The sequence below is a fragment of the Artibeus jamaicensis genome, unplaced genomic scaffold (assembly GCF_021234435.1).
Source record: "Artibeus jamaicensis isolate MK-2021 breed Jamaican fruit bat unplaced genomic scaffold, CSHL_Jam_final contig_475, whole genome shotgun sequence".
Classification (NCBI taxonomy): domain Eukaryota; kingdom Metazoa; phylum Chordata; class Mammalia; order Chiroptera; family Phyllostomidae; genus Artibeus; species Artibeus jamaicensis.
The window spans coordinates 7,126,216-7,149,033 of record NW_026521852.1 but is presented as its reverse complement, the minus strand read 5'-3'; the positions used below and the strand labels follow the sequence as shown (position 1 = coordinate 7,149,033).

Sequence of the window (22,818 nt, the reverse complement as noted above, 5' to 3'; positions counted from 1 at the left end):
TGGCAGAGGACCCAGCTACAGGAGTGAAACATTCTCAACTCCTGTGCCGCTGCCATCACATTGGGACTGAATGCCGGAGAGTCGGGTATGGAAGCCGGGACACTCCAAATCCCTGTGACGGCCCTGAGCAGCAGAGGAGCCAGATAACAAAGCCAGGACATTCCCAGCCCCTGTGCAGCTGCCTTAGTAACGGGCCTGGGTGCTTCAGGAGGGGGCTACAAGAGACAGGACATTCAGCAGTGGTAGGCAACCAATGCAGGGACCAGCGCGAGGACCAGCCTGAGAGTAGGTGGAGACGAAGAACATCAAGAAACTTCAAGCAGTCTGCATAACTGAACTTCACAAGGATCATACCACAGAAGTTCACACCATAAAACCAGGGTTTCAGAACAGATCAATTTTAGAAGCAGAGACTAACAAGAAAACTCTCAAACACTGGGAAGACAAAGAAACAATCCCCAAATGAAAGAAAAAGCAGAAACTTCAGAAAGAATGTTAGATGAAATAGAGGCTGATCAACTATCAGATAGTGAATTCAAAGCACTAGTTATTACGAAGTTCAAAGAGCTCACAGTGAACTACCAGAAACTACAGGGGAACTACAATGATCTCTCTGCAAACTACAGCAACATCAAAAAGGAAATGGAAATTATCAGCAAGAGACAAGAGGAAATGAAGAATATAATTTCTGAATTGAAGTACACAGTAGAAAGTTTCCAAAGTAGGATAGATGAAGCGGAGGATAGGATTAGTGAGTTGGAGGACAAGGTAGAAAGCATCTCACAGAAAGAGCAAGAAAATGAAAAGAGGCTCAGAAAGAATGAAGAGGGATTAAGAGAAATACAAGATAATATGAAACGTAATAATATCCGAATAATAGGAATACCAGAAGGAGAAGAAGAAGGACAAGGGATAGAAAACGTATTTGAATGAGTAATGAGAGAAAATTTCCCTAACTTGAAGAGAAAAAGTCTCACAAATCCAGGAATCACAGAGAGTCCCAATCAAGAGGAACCCAAGGAGGCCCACTTCAAGACACATCATCATCAAAATGGCAAAATTCCAAGACAAAGAGAGGATCTTAAAGGCAGCAAGGGAGAAAAAAGAAATAACATACAAGGGAGCCCCAATAAGGTTAGCTACTGACTTCTCAAAGGAAACACTTCAGGCAAGAAGAGAATGGCAAGAAATATTCCAAGTAATGAGAACCAGAGGCCTACAACCAAGGCTACTTTACCCAGCAAGGCTCTCAGTCAAGATAGATGGCCAAATAAAGAGCTTCCAAGACAAAAGAAGTCTAAAAGAATATGCCTCCACCAAACCAGCTCTACAAGAAATACTAAAAGGACTGCTTTAAGGGAAGGAAGATTAAGAGGGAAACAGAGAGGAACACAGGTACAAAAATGGCAATGAATAAGTACCTATCAATAATAACCTTAAACGTAAATGGATTAAATGCTCCAATCAAAAGACACAGAATAGCTCAATGGATAAGAAAGCATGACCCACACATATGCTGCCTACAAGAGACCCACCTCAGGGCATAACACCATCACAGACTAAAAGTGAAAGGCTGGAAACAAGTTTTCCAAGAAAACGGAAAAGAAAAAAAAGCTGGGGTAGCAATCCTCATATCGGACAAAATAGACTTCAAAAAAAAAAGGCCATAAAGGGAGACCCAGAAGGGCACTTCAGTATACTCAAGGGAAGAATCCACCAAGAAGATATTAACATTGTAAACATATATGCGCCAAACATAGGGGCACCCAAATATATCAAGAAAATCTTAGAGGAATTCAAAAAAGATATAGACAGCAACACAATTATAGTAGGGGATTTTAACACCCCACTATAAAAAATAGACAGATCTTCCAAACAAATTATCAACAAAGATATTGTGGCATTAAAGAACACCCTAGTTGAAATGGACTTAACTGATATATAAAGAGACTTTCATCCCAAAGAAGCTAAATACACATTCTTTTCAAATGCACATGGAACATTTTCAAAGATAGACCACATGATAGGACACAAAACGAGCCTCAAAAAATTCAAGAAAATTGAAATTATACCAAGCATCTTCTCTGACCACAAGGGACTGAAATTAGAAACCAACCCCAAAGAAAAAAACCGAAAGCACCCAACATCATGGAGACTGAATTGTATGCCATTAAACAACGAATGGGTCAAGAATGAAATTAGGGAAGAAATCAAAACATTTCTGGAAACAAATGAAAATGATCTTACAACAAACCAAAACTTATGGGACACAGCGCAGGCAGTCCTGAGAGGGAAGTTTATAGCAATACAGGCCTACCTAAAGAATATAGAAACATTTCAAACAAACAACCTAACTCTACACCTGCAAGAACTCGAAGAACAACAACAAAGACAGTCCAGAGCAAGCAGAAGGAAGGAAATAACCAAGATTAGAGCAGAATTAAATGACATAGAAAGTAAAGGAACAATTTTAAGGATCAATCAATCCAGGAGTTGGTTCTTTGAGAAGATAAACAAAATAGACAAGCCTTTAAGTAGGCTTATCAAGAAAAGAATAGAAAGGACACAAATAAACACAATCAGAAATGAAAGAGGAGAGATTACAACTGATACCACAGAAATAGAAGGGATTGTAAGAAATTACTATGAAGAACTGTAGGCCAAGAAATTTGAGAACCTAGGGGAAATGGACACATTTCTAGAAAAATACAATCTTCCAAAACTCAGTGAAAAGAAGCAGAAAATCTAAATACACCAATAACAGCAAAAGAAACTGAAGCAGTAACAAAAAAACTCCCATCACACAAAAGCCCTGGACCAGATAGTTTCACAGGAGAATTCTACAAAACATTTAAGGAAGAACTAACCCTTATTCTCCACAGACTAATCCAAAAAATTTAGAAGGATGGAAAACTCCCAAATTCTTTTTTATGAAGCCAGCATCATCTTAATTCCAAAACCAAATAGAGACACAACAAAGAAAGAAAACTTCAGGCCAATATCGCTGATGAATATAGACGCTAAAATCCTCAACAAAATATTGGCAAATCGCATCCAACAATATATTCAAAAGATCATACACCATGACCAAGTGGGATTCATCCCAGGGATGCAAGGATGGTTCAATATTCGCAAAACAGTAAATGTAATACATCACATAAACAAAAGCAAAGACAAAAACCACATGATCATATCAATAGATGCAGAAAAAGCTTTTGATAAGGTACAACACCCATTTATGATAAAAACACTCAGCAAAATGGGAATAGAGGGAGCATTTCTCAAAATAATAAAGGCCATATATGAGAGACCTACCGCCAATATCATACTCAATGGGAAAAAACTAAAAGCTTTTCCACTAAGATCAGGAACAAGACAAGGATGTCTACTTTCACCACTTCTATTCAATATAGTACTGGAAGTTTTAGCCACAGCAATCAGGCAAGAAAAGGAAATAAAAGGCATCCAAATAGGAAAGGAGGAAACAAAACTGTCACTGTTTGCAGATGACATGATAGCGTACGTGGAAAATTTTATAAACTCTACCCCAAAACTGCTCGAACTAATTAATGAGTTTGGCAAAACAGCTGGTTACAAAGTCAATATCCAGAAATCAAAGGCATTTTTGTATACCAACAGTCAATCAGCAGAAGTAGGAATCAAGGAAGAAATCCCATTCGATATAGCAAAAAGAAAAATAAAATATCTGGGAATAGCCCTGGCCGGTGCAGCTCAGTGGATTGAGCACGGGCCTGCAAACCAGACAATCACGGTTCGATTCCCAGTCAGGGCACATGCCAGGGTTGCAGGCAGGTTCCCTGCAGGCCAGTTCCCAGCAGGGGACACACGAAAGGCAACCACACATTGATGTTTCTCTCCCTCTCTCCTTCCCTTCTCCTCTAAAGATAAATAAATAAAATCTTTAAAAAATATATCTGGGAATAAACCTAACTAAAGAGGTTAAAAAACTATATGCAGAAAACTACACAGCCCTGAAGAACGAAATCAAGGAAGACACAAACAAATGGAAACATATACCTTGTTCATGGATTGGAAGAATTAACATCATCAAAATGTCCATACTACCCAAAGCAATATACAGATTCAATGCAATACCTATTAAAGTGCCAATGGCATATTTCACAGACATAGAACAGACACTTCGAAAATGTATATGGAACCATAAACGAGCCCAAATAACAGCTGCTCTTTTGAGAAAGAAGAACAAAGTAAGGGGGATCACAATACCTGATATCAAACTGTATTACAAGGCCACTGTAATCAAAACAGCCTGGTACTGGCATAAAAACAGGCACATAGACCAATGGAACAGAACAGAGAGCCCAGAAATCATCCCAACTCTCTATCTTCAATTAATATTTGACAAAGAGGGCAGTAACATAAAATGGAGTAAAGATAGCCTCTTCAACAAATGGTGTTGGGAGAACTGGACAGCTACGTGCAAAAAAATGAAACTTGAGCACAGACTTACACCATACACCAAAATAAATTCTAGGTGGATAAAAGACTTAAATGCAAGTCATGACACCATTAAAGTCCTAGAGGAGAACATTGGCAAGAAAATCTCAGATATTTCACGCAGCAACTTCTTTACTGATATGTTCCCTAGAGCAAGGAATATAAAAGAAAGAATAAAGAAATGGGATCTCATCAAACTAAAAAGCTTCTGTGTGGCTAAAGAAAACAGTATTAAATTAGCAAGACAACCAACTGTATGGGAAAACATATTTGCCAATGATACCTCAGACAAAGGTTTAATCTCCAAAATATACAAAGAACTTACACGACTCCACTCTAAGAAGACTCCCAACTCAATTAAAAAATGGCGAAAGGACTTGAACAAACACTTTTGCAAGGAGGACATACAGAACATTCAGAGACACATGAAGAGATGCTGAATATCGTTAGCTATCAGAGAGATGCAAATTAACTCCACAATGATATACCACTTTACACTGGTCAGGATGGCCATCATAAACAAAGCAACAAACAACAGATGTTGGATAGGTTGTGGGGAAAAGGGGTCCTTAGTTCACTGTTGGTGGGATTGCAGACTGGTACAACCATTATGGAAAACTGTATGGAATTTTCTCAGAAAAATAAAAACCGACCTGCCTTTTGACCCAGCAACTCCACTGCTGGGATTATATCCTAAGAATCCTAAAACATCAATTTCAAAGAACCTATGCACCACAATGTTCATAGCAGCACAATTTATAATAGCCAAGAGTTGGAAGCAACCTAGGTGCCCATCAGTAAATGAATGGATCCAAAAATGTGGTACATATACACAATGGAATTCTATGCAGCAGAGAGAAAGAAGGAGCTACTACCCTTTGCAACAGCATGGATGGGACTGAAAAGCATTATGCTGAGTGAAACAGGCCAGGTGTTGAAAGACAAATACCATATGATCTCGCCTTTAACAGGAAGCTAAACAACAAAACAAACAAGCAAGCAGAAAAAAGAAAACAAAGACACTGAAATAGCGAACAAGGGGACAGTGACCAGAGGGAAGAAGGAAGGGAAGTTAAGGGGAAAAGGGGGAGGTATTTGGAGGAACAAATAGAAAGGACACAGGGACGAGAACTAAGGGGGGTGGAAATGGGAGGGAGGTGGGGAGCAAGGGGCGGGGGAGGCTGGGATGGAAAAAATAGACAAAAAACTGTACTTGAAAAATAACTAAATAAAATTAATTAAAAAAATAAAAAGAAAAAAGAAAACAAAAAAGGTTTATAACAAATAACAAAGTACTCAAGAGTCTGAATACAAAGGAAATCAAGGGTCTGTTCAGTTGGTCATAGATTCACCAAATTATGTTGGGTCAAGCTACAGTAATCAAGTTAAAATATTCTTGGAAGAGACATAGCCAAGTATCAAATTACAGGCTCTAAGAATGGAAAGTGAGATTAAGTAATCTATGTCACCCAATCCAAATAGATGTATAAATTCCAAAAAAATAAAAAATAAAAATAAAATAAAAAGAGAACCAACTGTATGGGAAAACATATTTGCCAATGATACCTCAGACAAAGGTTTGATCTCCAAAATATACAAAGAACTTATATGACCCCACTCTAAGACAAGCAACCCAGTTAAAAGGTGGGCAAAGGACTTTAACAGATACTTCTCCAAGGATATACAGAGGATCCAGAGGCACATGAAAATATGCTCAGTATCACTAACTATCAGAGAGATGCAAATTAAAATCCCAATGAGATACCACTTTACACCAGTCAGGATGGCCATCATAATCAAAGCAACAAACAACAAGTGTTAGAGAGGTTGTGGGGAAAAGGGAACCCTAATTCACTGTTGGTGGGATTACAGACTGATACAACCATTATGGAAAACAGTATGGAATTTTCTAAGAAAAATAAAAATGGATCTGCCTTTTGACCCAGCAATTCCACTGTTAGCAGTATATCCTAAGAACCCTGATAAATCAATCCAAAAGAACCTATGCACCCCAATGTTCATAGCAGCACAATTTACAATAGCCAAGTGCTGAAAGCAACTTAGGTGTCTACCAGTAAATAAATGGATCCAAAAACTATGGTATATGTACACAATGGAATTCTATGCAGCAGAAAGAAAGAAGGAGCTACTACCCTTTGCAACAACATGGATAGAACTGGAAAGCATTATGCTGAGTGAAATAAGCCAGGTGGTGGAAGACAAATGCCATATGATCTCACTTTTAAGAGGAATCTAAACAACAAAACAAACAAGCAAGCAAAATATGACCAAAGACACTGAAACAGAGAACAGGCTGACAGTGACCAGAAGGGGGAAGGGAGGGAATTTCAGGGGAAAAGGGGAAAAGCTTTCAGGAACAAGTATAGAGGTCACATGGACAAAAACTAAGGTGGGTGGAAATGGGAGGGAGGGGGGGAGTGCTGGTGGGGTAAGCTGGAATGGCAGTAAAAGACAGAAAACTGTACTTGAACAACAATTAAATTTTAAAACAAATACAAAAACATTTTCAATACACAACTTAATCCTATATCTACAAACTGGTGCAATGACAACAAAGCCCAGACTGACTAGAAGGAAGGAAATAACCAACATCAGAGGAGTATTAAATGGAGTAGAGACTAAAAGAACAGTTCAAAGATCAATAAATCCAAGAGATAGTTCTTTAAAAATATAAACAAAATTGACAAGTCTTTAATCAGACTCATCAAAAGAAGAAGAGAGGTTACCCAAATAAATAAAATCAGATATGACAGAGGAGAGATTACAATCGATTCCAAGAAATACAAAGGATTATAAGAAATTACTAAGAATAACTATATGCCAAGAAATTTGAAAACCTAGGTGCAATGGACTAATTGCTGGCAAAATATAACCTTCTGAAACTGAATGTAAAAGAAGCAGTCAGCATTAACAGACTGATAATAGCTGGTGAAATCAAAGCAGTAATCAAATTCTTCCTGCAGACAAAAATCACCAGACCAGATGATTTCACAGGAAAATTTTACAAAATGTTTAAGGAAGCGCTAAGCTTTAAACTTCTCAGACTATTCTATAAAATCCAAGTAAAAGGAAAACTCTCAAACTTTTTTTGTGTGAAACCAGCATCATCCTAACCCCAAAACCAGATAAATTCACAACAAAGAGAGGAAACTAGAGGCCAATATCACTGACAAACATAGATGATAAGAGCCTCAACAAAATATTGGCAGACTGCATCCAGGAATACATGGAAAATATCATACAGCATCATCAAGTGGGATTCATCTTAGGGATGCAAAGATAGTACAGTATTCACAAATCAATAAATGTAATGCACCATATAAACAAAAGTAAAAACAGAAATCATGTGATCATATCAATAGATGCAGAAAAATCATTTAATAGGGTATGTTACTCATTTATGATAAAATACTCAACAAAGTTGGAGTACAGGAACCATACCTCAACATAGTAAAAACCATATATAAGAAACCTACATACAAGATCATAATCTATGGACAAAAACTAAAAGCATTCCTGCTAAGATCAGGAACAAGATAAGTATGTCTGCTTTCACCACTTCTACTCAATGTAGTATTAAAAGTCTTAGCCAAAGCACTCAGACAAGAAACAAAAAATAGAAATCATACAAATTGAAAAGGAGGAGGTAAAACTGTCACTGTTTTCAGATGGCATGATAGTGTACAGAGAAAACCCCACAGACTCCACCAAAAAACTACTCAACCTAAAAAGTCAATTACACAAAACAACTGGATACAAAGTCAATATTCAGAAACCAAAGACATTTTTGTGCACTATCGGCAACTGCCCTGCCTGGTTTCAGAAGCTGTAACCACTCCATGGCTAAGGTTAAATAAAAGACCTTAGGACCATAAGCCACTAAGGAGACAAAGCTTATTACTTCAGCAGAGGCACAGCTTCCGCCCCCTTTACTTCATGCTGCTTGGCCCTAGGCAGATGGCTAGTTAGCCAATAATGAGTAAGATTCCTCAAGGGAGGGAGGACCTAAGACAGCTATGGTCATGAAGGAGCCATCAGGGAAGGGCTTAGGGGACTATACAAAAGGAATAATGGGCCCTCAACCCTGAGCTTTGTCATAGCCTGAGTCCTCATTCTATCTGCAAGAAGACATTATCTCTTGGCTGCTCACATCCTCCATTTAACTTAAGTCCGAAACAATGCAAGAGGTGGGTGTGGCCCTGGGCTAGAAAGGGCAGATTTCTGGGGGTGCAATCAGGCCTAAGAAAGAATGCATAAAATCCCGTGAAACCTGCTTTGCTAGAATACCCTCAATTTAAATGATAAGGGTTCAATCATAAAATGAGTTTGTTTCCCCAAAGTAGAATGGGTCTTCTTTTTTATGGCCCTTTGGCTATCAGACCCTGACTCAGAATAAGCCCTCACAGTTCTTTGAATGTTATTTATTGTTTGATCCCTACTGCCTGACAATGCTTGATGAGCTTATGTATATGCCCTGTATTCCCATTCAAATTAAACCCAATAAAAGCTCGTTAAGGAATAGACTCAAGGCCCTTCATTTTTGAGAAATCTGCCACCTTTCTTCCCCAAGAAGATTATGTCTTGGTAGAATTATTCTCATTCACAATGGGTAGAGGGGTTTTGTTGGACAAGATGAAATGAAACACCAAAAATAAAACATGAGAAACAAAAATAAGAAAAAAATATCCCATTTGCTATAGCAATAAGAAAATTAAAGTATATAAGAATAAACCTAACAAAGAAGGTAAACAATCTATACTCAGAAAACTGTGCAACACTGAAGAAAAAAATTAAGAAAGACACAAACAAGGGGATGCATGTACCATATTCATGGAACGGAAGAATTAACATCATCAAAAATGTTCATAGTACCAAAAGCAACTTATAGATTTAATGTGATCCCTATTAAAAGACCAATGAAATTTCACATATAGAAAAAAATATTTCAAAAATTTATATGGAACAAAAAATGACCCCAAATAGTCTCAGCAATTATGAGAAAGAAGAACAAAGTAGGAGGGATCACATTATCTGATATCAAACTATATTACAAGGCCACTTTAATCAATACAGTCTGGTACTGTATTGTTTAGAAGTACAGACATACAGGTCAAAGGATCAGAATAGAGAAATCAGAAATAAACCCAAGACTCTACCATCAATTAACATTGAACAAAGATGGCAAAAGCATAAAATGGAGTAAAAATGGCCTCTTCAAGAAATGGTGTTGGGAGACCTGGACACCTATATGCAAAATTTCAGATATTCCATGCAGCAACATTTTCACTAACATATCCCCTAGAGCAAGAGACACAAAGGAAAAAAATAAACATTTGGGGCCTCATCAATATAAAAAGCAGTGAAGAAAATACCAGTAAAATGAAAAAGGAACCAGCCACATGGAAAAATATATTTGCCAATGATATCTCAAACAAGGGTTTGATCTCCAAAATAAATAATTCCCATGACTCCAGTCCAGGAAGACAAACCAAGCAATTAAAAAAAATGGGCAAAAGACCTGAATAGACACTTCTCCAAGGAGGACATACAGAGGGCCCAGAGACATATGAAAGGATGATCAGCATCACTAGCCATAAGAGAAATACACATTAAAACCACAATGTGATATGATTTTACTCCGATCAGAATGGTCATCATAAACAAATCAACAGACAACAAGTATTGGAGAGGATCTGGAGAAAAGGGAACTATAGTTCCCTGTTGGTGGGAATGCAGACTGGTGCAGCCACTGTGGAAAACAATATGGAATTTCCTCAGAAAACTGGATAATTGGAATTGCCTTTTGACCCAACAATACTATTGCTGAGATTATACCCTAAGAATCCTGAAACACCAATCCAAAGGAACCTATGCACTCCAATGTTCATAGCAGCACAATTTACAATAGTTAAGTATTGGAAGCAACCTATGTTCCCACCAATAAATGAGTGGGTAAAAGAAATATGGTACATTTACACAATAGAATACTACACATCAAAAAGAAAAAATGAGCTCCTATCCTTGGCAACAGCATGGATGGAACCTGAAAGCATTATTCTATGTGAAATAAGCCATGTAGTGAAAGAGAAATACCATGTGATCTCACCTATAAATGGAAACTAATCAACAAAATAAACAAGCAAGCAAAATATAACCACAGACATTGAAATGAAGACTAAACTGACAGTAACCAGAGTGGAGGTGGGAGGAGATAATGGTTTTAAAAGGGGTTGGGTTGTCAAAGATCATGTATAAAGGACACATGGACAAAGCAAAATCGAGATAGAATCAAGGGTGGCAAGTGGGGATGTCTGCAGTGAGGGGGAGTGGTGGGTGGAAAAATGGAGACAACTTTACTTGAACAACAATAAAAAAAGAGAGAAAAAACAAATAAAATTAAACAGGAATAAAACTATATACAGAATGGATTAAAATTTAAGTGTAAGAACTGAAACCATAAAACTTCTAGAAGAAAACATAGGCATTAAAATCTCTGACATTTCTAGTAGCAATATTTTTTTCTCATGTATCTTCCTAGACAAAGGAAACAAAAGGTAAATAAGCAATACGACTACATTATACTGTAAGGATTTTATACAAGAAAGGGAAGTAAACAAAAAGACAACCTACTAAATGAGAGAAGACATTCACCAATGATATATCTAGTGAAAAGTAAATATCCAAAACATAAGAAATTCAGAAAACTCAACCCCACCAAAACAAACAATCTATTAAGAAAATAGATAGAGGACTTAAATAGGCAGTTCTCTAAAGAGGACAAATATATGGCCAATAGACATATTAAAAGATGCTCAACATTACTAATTATCAAAAAAGGCATATTAAAACAATGAGATATAACCTCACATCTACCAGAATGGCTATCATCAATAAATCAACAAATGACAAGGGTTAGCAAAAATGTGGACAAAAGGTACCTCTTGCACTGTTGGTGGGAATGCAAATTGGTGCAGCCACTATGGAAAACGTTGTGGAGGTTCCTCAGCAAATAAAAAAATACAGCTTCCTTATGACCCAGCAATTCTACTTCTGGATATACACCCAAAGAAACACAAAACATTAATTTTAAAAGATACGTGCACCCTTGTGTCCATTTTTTTCCAGTGTGTGTTGCTTAGTCGAATGTGGACATATAAAGCAGCACATTTTAAAGTATATGATTGTCTAGCCATTGGCCTTTCTGTACACCTGAAACTACTACAGAACAATGATAAATTCCATAAAAGCCCTAGAGAAAAATTTAAGCAGGGAAATTTTAGATATCCTATGCAGCAATATTCTAACCAAGACATCCCCTAGAGCAAGGACTATAAAGGAAAGAATAAAGAAATGGAACAACATCAAATTAAAAAGCTTCTGCATAGCTAAAGAAAACATCAACAAAATGGAAAGAGAACGAACCATATAGAAAAACATATTTGCCAATGATACTTCAGACAAGGGTTTAATTTGCAAAATATATGAAGAACTCACAGCACTTCACACCAGGAAGACAAGCAATCAAAGTAAAAAATGGGCAAAGGACCTGAACAGACACTTCTCTAAGGAGGACATACAGAGTGCTCAGGGATATATGAAAGTATGTTCAGCATCGGTAGTGGTCAGAGAGATACAAATTAAAATCACAATGAGATACCACTTCACACCAGTCAGAATGTTCATTATAAACAAATCAATGAAAAACAGTGCTGGCAGGGTTGTGGAGAAAAGGAAACCCTACTACACTGTTGATGAGAATGAAAGCTGGTAAAGCCACTGTGGAAAACAATATGAAATTTCCTTAAAAAAACAAAGATGAAACTTCCTTTCATTCCAGCAATCCCATAGCTGGGACTATATACCCTAAGAATCCTGAAACAGCAATTCGAAAGAACGTATGCATCCCTCTGTTCATAGCAGTGTTATTTACAATAGTTGAGTGCTGGAAGCAGCCTAACTGCCTATCAGTAAATGAGTAGTTCAAAAAATGTGGCACATTTACACAATGAAATACTATGCAGCAGAAAGAAAGGAGTTCCTGCCCTTTGCAACAGCATGGATTGAACTGGAGAGCATTATGCTAAGTGAAATATGCCAGGTGGTAAAAGAGAAATACCATGTGATCTCACCTACAAGTGGAATCTAATAAAAAAACAAATAAGTAAAAAAGAACCAGAGACTTAGAAATAAAGAACAAACTGACAGTGACCAGAGAGGAGGAGAAAGGGGGAAAATAGGAGAAGGGGCAAGCAAAGAAACACAAATAGAAGACTCATGGGCACAGACAATGAAAGAGAGTGACTGTGGAAGTGGGGGTGGATGGATGAGGGGTGAGCAATGAGGAAAAAAGTGGAAAAACTGCAACTGAATAACAATAAATTTAAAAAAATATTTTATGAAAACAAATAAAAATAAAAGTATTAAAAATAGAAAAAATGGATAAAATATTATGGTATACACACATGGTAGGGCAAAAGTAGGTTTACAGTTTTTCATATGGAACATTCAATAATTAATAAATAATAATACAATAATAAACTGTGTTGGCATACTCATAACTATAAACCCACTTTTGCTGCACTTCATATATAATGGAATATTACTTGGCCACCAAAGGAATGAAATCTTACAATTTTTGACATGATTAGACCTATGGGTTATTAGACTAAGTAAGTCAGTCTAGGAAAGGCAATGACCACGTTGTTTAACTTATATAACTATTAAAATGAATAAATAAACAGAACAGGGACAAATGCATCAATACAGAGAACAAACTGATTGTCAGAGGGGAGGGTTTGATGAACTGGATTAAAAAGATGAAGGTGTAGGTAGATATGCTTTGCCTCCTCACAAAACTAAAAGAAGTTCAACAACAAATTTAAAAGCAGAACATAACCAGAACTGTCAGAAAATCTAATTGTATGGAAGTCTGGCAATGAATTAAAGAAGAAACATTCATTCAGACTGGTAGAAGGGTCAGAGAGAGGCAGCCAGGGCACAGAGGACATGCAGCAAGGGAACTGCTGGATGATGGAATGAGCGAGGTGGTGGCTAGAAGACCAGGCATTCCCACATTACATGCAAATAAGTGAAAAGGAACAGCTGGGGAGTGATGTGGACTCCCACTAGGGTGTCATGTGGGAAAAGAAAGCCTCAAAACCTCTGGAAGTGAAGACCTATGGAGGTTGCAACAGCAGGAGAAATGCCTAGCCTCACGGGAGAGTTCTTTGGAGAGACCCACAGGTTCTACAATGTGCACAAACCCACCCATCCTAGAATCAGCACCAGAAAGGCCCGATGTGCTTATGGTAGTGGGGTAAGTGACTGAAAACTGGCAAGAGCCAAGAAAGCTGCATTGTTCCCCCTGTCCCTGCACCTCTATGCAGTGAAAAGGGTTCCCCCATCCTGGCAAATGCTTAAGGCTCTGCCTGTTATAATGTAACAGGTATGCTGAGACAAAGAAATATGGCCCAAATGAAAGGACAAATAAAAGCTCCAAAAATAGAACTAAGCAACGAAGAGATAACCAACATATCAGATGCAGAGTCCCAAACATTGGTAAGCAGAATGCTCACAGAAATGGTTGAGTACAGTCTCAAAATAGAGGAAAAAGTGAAGGCTATGCAAAGTGAACTAAAAAATATATACAGGGACCCAACAGTGAAGGGAAGGATCAACAGTTTGGAGCAGAAGGAAGAAATAAACATGCACCTAGAACAGAATGAAGAAACAGGAATTCAAAAAAAAATGAGGAGAGGCTTAGGAACCTGCAGCACAACTTTAAAAGTTCCAACATCTGAATCATAGGGATACCAAAAGGAGAAGAGGAAAAGCAAGAAATTGAAAACTTATGTGAAGAAAAAAAAAACCACGAAGGAGAACTTCCCCAATCTGGCAAAGGAAATAGACTTCCAGGAAATCCAGGAAGCCCAGAGAGTCCCCAAAAAGTTGGACCCAAAAAAGCACTCACCAAGGCACATTATAATTACCTTACCCAAGATTACACTAAAACTTGAAAGAGTACTGAACCACTGGCAATGACCACCATTGCCTTGGTTTTGTTAACAGGAATCAGTACATTGTTCTTGCATTCTATTTTGCTGTGAGTACTGGTGCTCATTAAGAACTGTTATGTAATAAATTCACTAAAAATTCAAAAAATTACATTATCCAAGATTAAAGATAAGGAGAGAATTTTTAAAAATTGTGGTACATATACACCATGGAATTCTATGCAGCAGAGAGAAAGAAGGAGCTACTACCTTTTGCAACAACATGGATGGAACTGGAAAGCATTATGCTGAGTGAAATAGGCCAAGCATTGAAGGACAAATACCATATGATCTCACCTTTGACAGGAAGCTAAAGAATAAAACAAACAAGCAAACAGAATAAAAACAAAGACGATGAAATAGAGAACAAGTGGGCAGCGACCAGAGGGGAGAGGGAAGGGAACTTAAGGGGAAAAAGGGGGGAGGGATTTTGAGGAACAAGTATGAAAGACACAGAGATGAGGACTGGGGGGGGGGGAATGGGAGGGAGGAGGGAGACCGGGTGGGGGGGTGAGGTGGGATGGGAGAAATAGATTAAAAAAATGTACTTGAAAAGTAACTAAATAAAATTTAATATTAAAAAAAAAAGCAGAAAGAGAAAAGGATACAGTTACCTACATAGGAGTTCCCATAACACTCTCAACTGATTTTTCAAATGTAACCTTGCAGGCAAGAAGGGGTTGAAAAAAAGTTTTCACATCATGAAAGGCAAGGATTATATCCAAAATTACTCTATCCAGCAAAGCCACCATTTAGAATGGAAGGGAAGATAAAGTGCTTCCCAGATAAGGTCAAGTCAAAGGAGTTCATCGTCACCAAGTCCTTATTATATGAAATGTTAAAGAAACTTATCTAAGAAAAAAAAAGATCATAACTATGGGTAGTAAAATAACAAACAAAACTATCAACAACTGAATGTAAAAAAAACTCATAAAACTAAAACAAACTAGGTAAACAAGTAGAACAGGAACAGAATCACAGAAATGGAGATCACATAGAGGGTTATCAGTGAGGGGGGGAATAGGTACAGGGAATATGAAGGGTAAATGTTAGGTACAAAATAGTTTGGGGGTTCAGAATAGTACAGGAAATGGAGAGGCCAAAGAACTTACATGTATAATGCATGGACATAAACTAAGGGGTGGGGATGCTGGTAGGAAGGGAGTACAAGGAGGAGAGGAATATAGGGGTGAAAAAAATGTAACAACTGCAATACCATAATCAATAAAATATGTTTAAATTTGAAAAAAGAAGTACAAAGTGGTACTTACAAAATAGTCATGTGAGTGTGTATTACACCCTAAGGAATATAGTCAATTATATTCTAGTAACTAAGTATGCTGTAAGGTGGGTTCTTGAAATATCATGGGAATTACATTGTAATTATATGATTGTCTAACCGCTATGCTCTACACCTAAAACTAATATAAAATAATATTGAATGTCAACTGTATTTGAATAATAATATTTTAAAAATCAAAGATGCTTGTGGTGATGGCTTAAAAAAAGAAATACTTTGGTTATCAATTTTCAGTCTTTACTATTTTCTTGCATAAGTATTAAGGCCTCAAACTACCTTACCAAATTCAGCTGTAACCCAAGCATTTTTAAAAATTTTTTAATTGTTGTTCAAGTACAGTTTTCTATCTTTTACTCCCATCCCAGCCCACTCCCTCAGTTCTCCCCACCTTGCACCCATTTCCACCCCCCCATAGTTTTTGTCCGTGTGTCTTTTATACTTGTTCCTGTAAACCCTTCCCCCTTTCCCCTGAAATTCCCTCCCCTCTCCCTTCTGGTCAGTCAGCCTGTTCTCTTTTTCAGTGTTCTCTTTGTTTATATTTTGCTTGTTTGTTTTGTTGTTTAGCTTCCTGTTAAAGGTGAGATCGTATGGCATTTGTCTTTCAACACCTGTCTTATTTCACTCAGCATAATGCATTCCAGTTCCATCAGTGCTGTTGCAAAGGGCAGGAGCTCCTTCTTTCTTTCTGCTGCATAGAATTCTATTGTGTAAATGTACCAGAGTTTTGGATTCATTCATTTACTGATGGGCACCTAGGTTGCTTCCAATATTTGGCTATTGTAAATTGTGCTGCTATGAATATTGGGGTACATAGGTTCTTTTGGATTGGTATTTAGGTATTCTTAGAATATAATCCTAGTAGTGGAACTGCTGGGTCAAAAGGCAGATTCATTTTTAGTTTTCTTAGAAAAATTCCATACTGTTTTTCATAGTGGTTGTACCAGTCTGCAATCCCATCAGAATGCTCAGCATCACTAGCCATCAGAGAGATGCAAATTAAAACCACAATGAGAGACCACTTCATACTCATCAGAACGGCCATCATAAACAAATCAACAAACAAGTGTTAGAGACTATGTGGAAAAAAGAGAACCCAGTACACTGTTGGTGGGAATGCAGACTGGTACAACCACTATGGAAAACACTGTGGAATTTCCTCAGAAAACTAAAAATGAAATTGCCTTTCAACCAAGAAATTTCACTTCTTGGGTTATACCCTAAGAACCATGAGACACCAATTGAAAAGAACCTATGCACCCCAATGTTCATAGCAGCATAATTTATGATAGCCAAGAGCTGGAAGCAACCTAAGTGCCCATCAGTAAATGAATGGATAAAAAAAAAAACGATGGTACATTTACATGAAGGAATACTACATGGCAGAAAGAAAGAAGGAGCTCCTCCCCTTTGCAACAGCATGGATGGAACTGGAAAACTTTATGCTATGTGAAATAAACCAGGCAGTGAAGGACAAATATCATATGATCTCACCTATAAGTGTAATGTAATCAACAAAACAAACAAGCAAGAAAAATATAACCAGAGACACTGAAATGAAAAACAAACTGACAATAACCAGAGGGGAGGTGGGAAAGTATAGCAGGGGAGAAAAGAGGTAAGGGTTTTCAGGAACATCTATAAAGGACACATACACAAACCCAAAGGGGAGTAGGATGGAGGGTTGGAGGTGGGGATGACTGGGGTGAGGTTAGTTTTGGGGGGAAAATGGAGACAACTGTACTTGAACAACAATAAGAACAAAATAAATAAACAAATATCAAAAAGTGACAGATGCAATAAGCTTAAAAATATTTGAGTCTTCCTTTTTTAAATTTTAATTAATATTATAATATCAAATGATTTGTACAGCAATTTACACAATATCTGGAGAAAAGATAGTTTAAATATATTATGATTATTTAAGAGAGACAACAAGAGAAAAATGTTGACTGACCAAAATATGGATATTTGGCAGGATTGGGAGAGATGACTGTGGACAAACTGTAGCAGGAAACCTGACTAGACAAGCCCAGACAAGTCAGAAGGACACAGTTCGTTTGCTGAGCCACTAAGCTAAGGAAGGGTGAGCAACTAAGTAACTAAGAAATAAGAACAAAAGAACATTGTATGACCCTATCAGCAGCCCTGCTTTCTTGCTTCTGTAAACCTGCTTCTGCCACGTAGGCTTAGTAAAATCGCTTCCACATGCCACACTATATAAACGAGCCCCTGCCTGAGCTTAGGGCCCAGAATTTGGAGACTTCCTCCTCTGGGTCCATGCATGTAAATAAAGTTCCACTCCATACACCCGAAAGTGACTGAGTTGTTTTCTGTAACAGAACCACCATGTTGATTGGAAGAATGTTAGAGGGCATATTCACCTTGTTGATGGAACTGAGCAGAGTTAAGACATCATCTTTCTTCATGGTGACTTCTCGGGAGCTGCGGGCCTGGAAGTCATATAAAGCCATAACTCTCTCTTCTTGAGCTACTCCCTTCACTGGTACAGCCTGTTGTTGCTAAACAAAAACAGGAAGAAGACCATGTAAGTTACCCATTGGAAACATCTCTTTATAGAACCTAACAGTGGGGGGCTATCTCTGGTCCTGACAGGGAAAGGAACCTCTGGCTAGAGCTTAAGTGGCTGACAGTAACAGAGAGAGACCACAACATGTCATTTGCAGAGATGCTGCTCTAACTTAACACTTCTTAGGGGACAAGAAGGCTGGGCAATAAGAATGCAGAGTGAGCAAGTGAGTGTGTACTTTGCTGGAAATACATTAAATGTTCTAAGCCCCCAGCTCTTAAAACAGGTATTAAGTGATTATACACATCAATGGCTCATTATATACCTCTCATCACCTCCACTTCCTGGGCCTTTGCTAATAATCCTTCTAATCTCTCGACCTTCAATATTATATAACAATGAACAGTGGACTTTCCTTTTAGACATGGATGGTATACAGCACAGGAAAGGTCAAAGAATTTTTAAAAATTAATAACATGAACTGAGATAAAATATGTCATGTATCTCCCTTTAGCAAGCAATCTGCTCTTCAAGGTAGTCCCTGAATTTTATTTTCTGCAAATGTCATATCTCTGAGAGAATGAACAAAATAAGCATTCCATAAGTAATGATCACACATTCAGATTAGTGATACAGATGTACCTCCCCTTACAGAATCCTCTGATTTTATATTATTCAAATATGGTGTTTTCTCATAACAAGCAGTGCTTAAATGTATCTGTTCTTGTTTAGGTACCCACTGTGCACATCTTGGCAAAGAAGCTCCATCAATATATATTGACTTGACATAGTGAGTTTATGTCTTCTGTCTACTCCTAGTGTATAAATTTCAAGATTCTCAGTAGAAAGAATCATTTCAGTATAATATAAGAAGTGCTTCTCTTTTCCTTCTACACACAAAAGATAGTGATATCACTTAGTGATTCCAGATTCCTCACTCTTCAGGACATTACTTTTCACCTTGCACCCTAACCATTCTCACATTCTCAGCCATTTGCATTTCCTATACCCCAAATATACTTCATTATTTTGTGCTTTAGTTCATTTTATTTCTTATTTTATTGACCAAAAAATTTTTCTCCTTGTCTGCACAGTAAACCACCTTTAAAAAAATAATTCAGATAAAGTGACATTAAAATTTTCCAATATTTTAGTGTTCATTTCAGAAAAGTTAAATAATATGTTAACATCCTTTTTCATGCCCATATATCTACTATATGCACTTATTTGTTTAAATTTATGACATCCTAGACTGTAATTTTCATGCAAATCAGGATTATTTTTATTCATGCTTGCAGATTGAAAATATTTGACAAATGTTTGTATATAAAAAACTAAGAAAGGAAGGAAAGAAATCAAAAAGGAATATATGAGGGAGAGATGTAAATTAAAGAAATAAAAAAGAATAGTGAAAATGTAAAAGAAAGAAAAGAAGAAAGCAAAAATACCACTTATCTAGAAATTCTTGTGTACTAAATCTCTTTAAATGCTATGAAGATGCTACCATTTCTGCATGTAAAGATCATAGAACTTACTATTTTCTTCACAACTGTGTCCTGGTTTACAGAAAATAAAAATAAGTAATAAAGAGAATTATTTTTTCTTAGTCATGGGGATAGTGATTCTTGTTATTTCTAAGTTTTTCTTACCTGGCAGGTTTCTGCCAGATCCCGTAGAGCTTGCATGCTGTTTCCAAATGCATTAAGATCCACTAGGAAGGCTTCATGCTTCTTTACAAGCACCTGGATTTGTTGATGAAAAGATCATCAGAAACAATCCAGGAAGATCAGTAAGCACCCTGGGGGATCATCCAAGTACTACTTTGGATTATTCTAGTTGTCCTAATTCCTGGTAAGAGATATATTTTTATTTAATATAAATATTTTAATCCTATATTTATAAATATCAAGAAAACAGAAGTTAAAAATAAATAACTCTTACATTTTGCAATAGGGTGATTGGGCCTAGAGAATATTATGCTAGGTGAATTAAGTAAATCAGTGAAAGAAAATATCACATAATCTCACTCATATGTGGAATCAAATAAACATAATAAACTAATGAACAAAATAGAACAGAGGCTTAGATACATACAGATTGACAGATGACAGAAAGGAGGTGGAAGAATGACATGAAAGGTGGTAAAAGGATTATCCAAAGAATAATTATTCACAATCCATAGACAAGAAAAACCACGTGGGGATCAACTTGGTGAGGAAAGAAGGTGGAGCTGGGAAAAGGTGGGGAAAGGGAGAAAAAGTGGGAACAATCTAGCAGTTTAAACAATGAAAAAAGAGTGTCCATAAAGACAAAGCATTAAAGTTCTGGTATAAATAATAATGACAATAAAAAATGTGTAATAAATGACTTAACATGTATTAGTTGATTAGATACCAGTGAAAATCTTAAGGGCTTAGATTTAAAGGCACTAGAAACTTGCAATGTAAAAAAAATCTGGGTCTTCCAGGAGAGTGTGTGTCATTTTTTATCTAATGTTTTATATTCATCATACAATAGTAAATTATATTCTCTGCATTTAAGGACTAAAGATATACTGAACTTCTTTTTGTTCTTCTATTAATAGAGGTTTAGATTGATAATCAAGTATTAAGTTATAGTTATTATATTCTATCCATTTTTAATTAGCTTAATTGTTGTTCAAGTACAGTTTTCTGTCTTTTACTCCCATCCCAGCCCACCCCCTCAAGTGCTCCCCACCTCCCTCTCATTTCCACCCCCTTTAGTTCTTGTCCATGTGTCCTCCACACTTGTTCCCGTAAACCCTTCCCCCTTTCCCCTGAAATTCCCTCCCCTCTGGTCCCTGTCAGCCTGTTCTCTATTTCAGTATCTTTGGTCATATTTTGCTTGCATGTTTGTTTTGTTGTTTAGCTTCCTGTTAAAGGTGAGATCATATGGTATTTGTCTTTTACTGCCTGGCTTATTTTACTCAGCACAATTCTTTCCAGTTCTATTCATGTTGTTGCAAAGGGTAGGAGCTCCTTCTTTTTTTCTGTTTTATAGAATCCATTGTGTAAATGTACCATAGCTTTTTGATCCATTCATTTACTGACAAGCACCTAGTTGCTTCCAACTCTTGGCTATTGTAAATTGTGCTGCTATGAACATTGGGATGCATAGGTTTTTTTTGACTGGTGTTTAGGTATTCTTAGGATATAATCCTAGCAGTGGAATTGCTAGGTCAAAAGGCAGATCTATTTTTAGTTTTCTTAGAAAATTCTATACTGTTTTCCATAGTGGTTGTACCAGTCTGTAATCCCACCAACAGTGAACTAGGGTCCCCTTTTCTTCACAACCTCCCCAACACTTGTTGTTTGTTGGTTTATGATGGCCATCCTGACTGGTGTACAGTGGTATCTCATTGTGGTTTTAATTTGCATCTCTCTGATAGCTAGTGATATTGAATATCTTTTCATGTGTCTCTGGATCCTCTGTATGTCCTCCTTGGAAAAATGTCTGTTCAAGTCCTTTGCCCACTTTTTAATTGGGTTGCTTGTCTTCTTAGAGTGGAGTCATGTAAGTTCTTTGTATAGTTTGGAAATTAATCCTTTGTCTGAGGTATCATTGGCAAATATGTTGTCCCATACAGTTGGTTCTATTTTTATTTTAATACTGTTTTCTTTATCTGTGTAGAAGCCTTTTATTTTGATGAGATTTCATGTGTTTATTATTCCCTTTATGTCCCTTGCTCTAGGAGCCTTATCGGTAAAAATGCTGCTGTGTGAAATATGAGATATTCCTGCTTATGTTCTCCTCTAGGACTTTAATGGTATCATGGCTTATATTAAAATTTTTATCCACCTTGAATATATTTTTGTGTATGGTGTAAGTTGGTGCTCCAGTTTTTTTTATGTATATTCTGTCCATTTTAATGACAAAGTTCTGGAGATGAATGATGGTGGTGGTTGCACAGCACTGTAAATGTACCTAATGCTACTGAACTCTGAACTTACAAATGGTTAAAATGGGAGAGGTCCAAGATGGCAAAGGAAAGAGTGAAAGTTTTACTAACCTCCTCCCGGGACCAATCTGTAATTGTAACTAAATTGTGGAGAAAATCCAGAATAAGCAATTGAACAATAGCAGGAGAGACGATTTATACCCATAAACAGACAGAAGAAACAGCTTCACCACAACATGACTGGTACAGAGTGCAGAAGAGAGAGCTGAATGGGCTCCCATGGGCATCAGCTGAAGTTCTGGAAGAATATTTCAGTGGCTGGGGGGATGCCCCTGAGAAATGTGGGTTCTAAACCCCAAAGTGGCCTCCCCAGCCTACAGCACCTAAGCCTGAAGACTGCCCAGATAACATCCAATGATGAAAAGCAGCAGGGTTTCTCTCTGCCAGAGACAAACAGCTGGATGTGCAGAGAGTTTTTTTGAGGGCCAAAGCATAAATTTTAATTTGCAGCCACTTACCC

At 37.2% G+C, this 22,818-nt stretch overlaps 1 protein-coding gene across 2 annotated transcripts in view; it reads right to left on the bottom strand.

Moving 5' to 3' along the window:
- SPTA1 (spectrin alpha, erythrocytic 1) overlaps window positions 1–22,818 on the bottom strand; it is a 225,771-nt gene that overhangs the window by 120,623 nt on the left and 82,330 nt on the right. For both annotated transcript variants that reach the window (XM_037166281.2, XM_053668006.1), the window contains exons 20-21: window positions 20,029–20,121; window positions 18,234–18,371 (exon numbers count right to left, since the gene is read on the bottom strand). In XM_037166281.2, coding sequence (XP_037022176.2) covers window positions 18,234–18,371; window positions 20,029–20,121 — 231 coding nt within the window. The remainder of the gene's footprint in view (window positions 1–18,233; window positions 18,372–20,028; window positions 20,122–22,818) is intronic.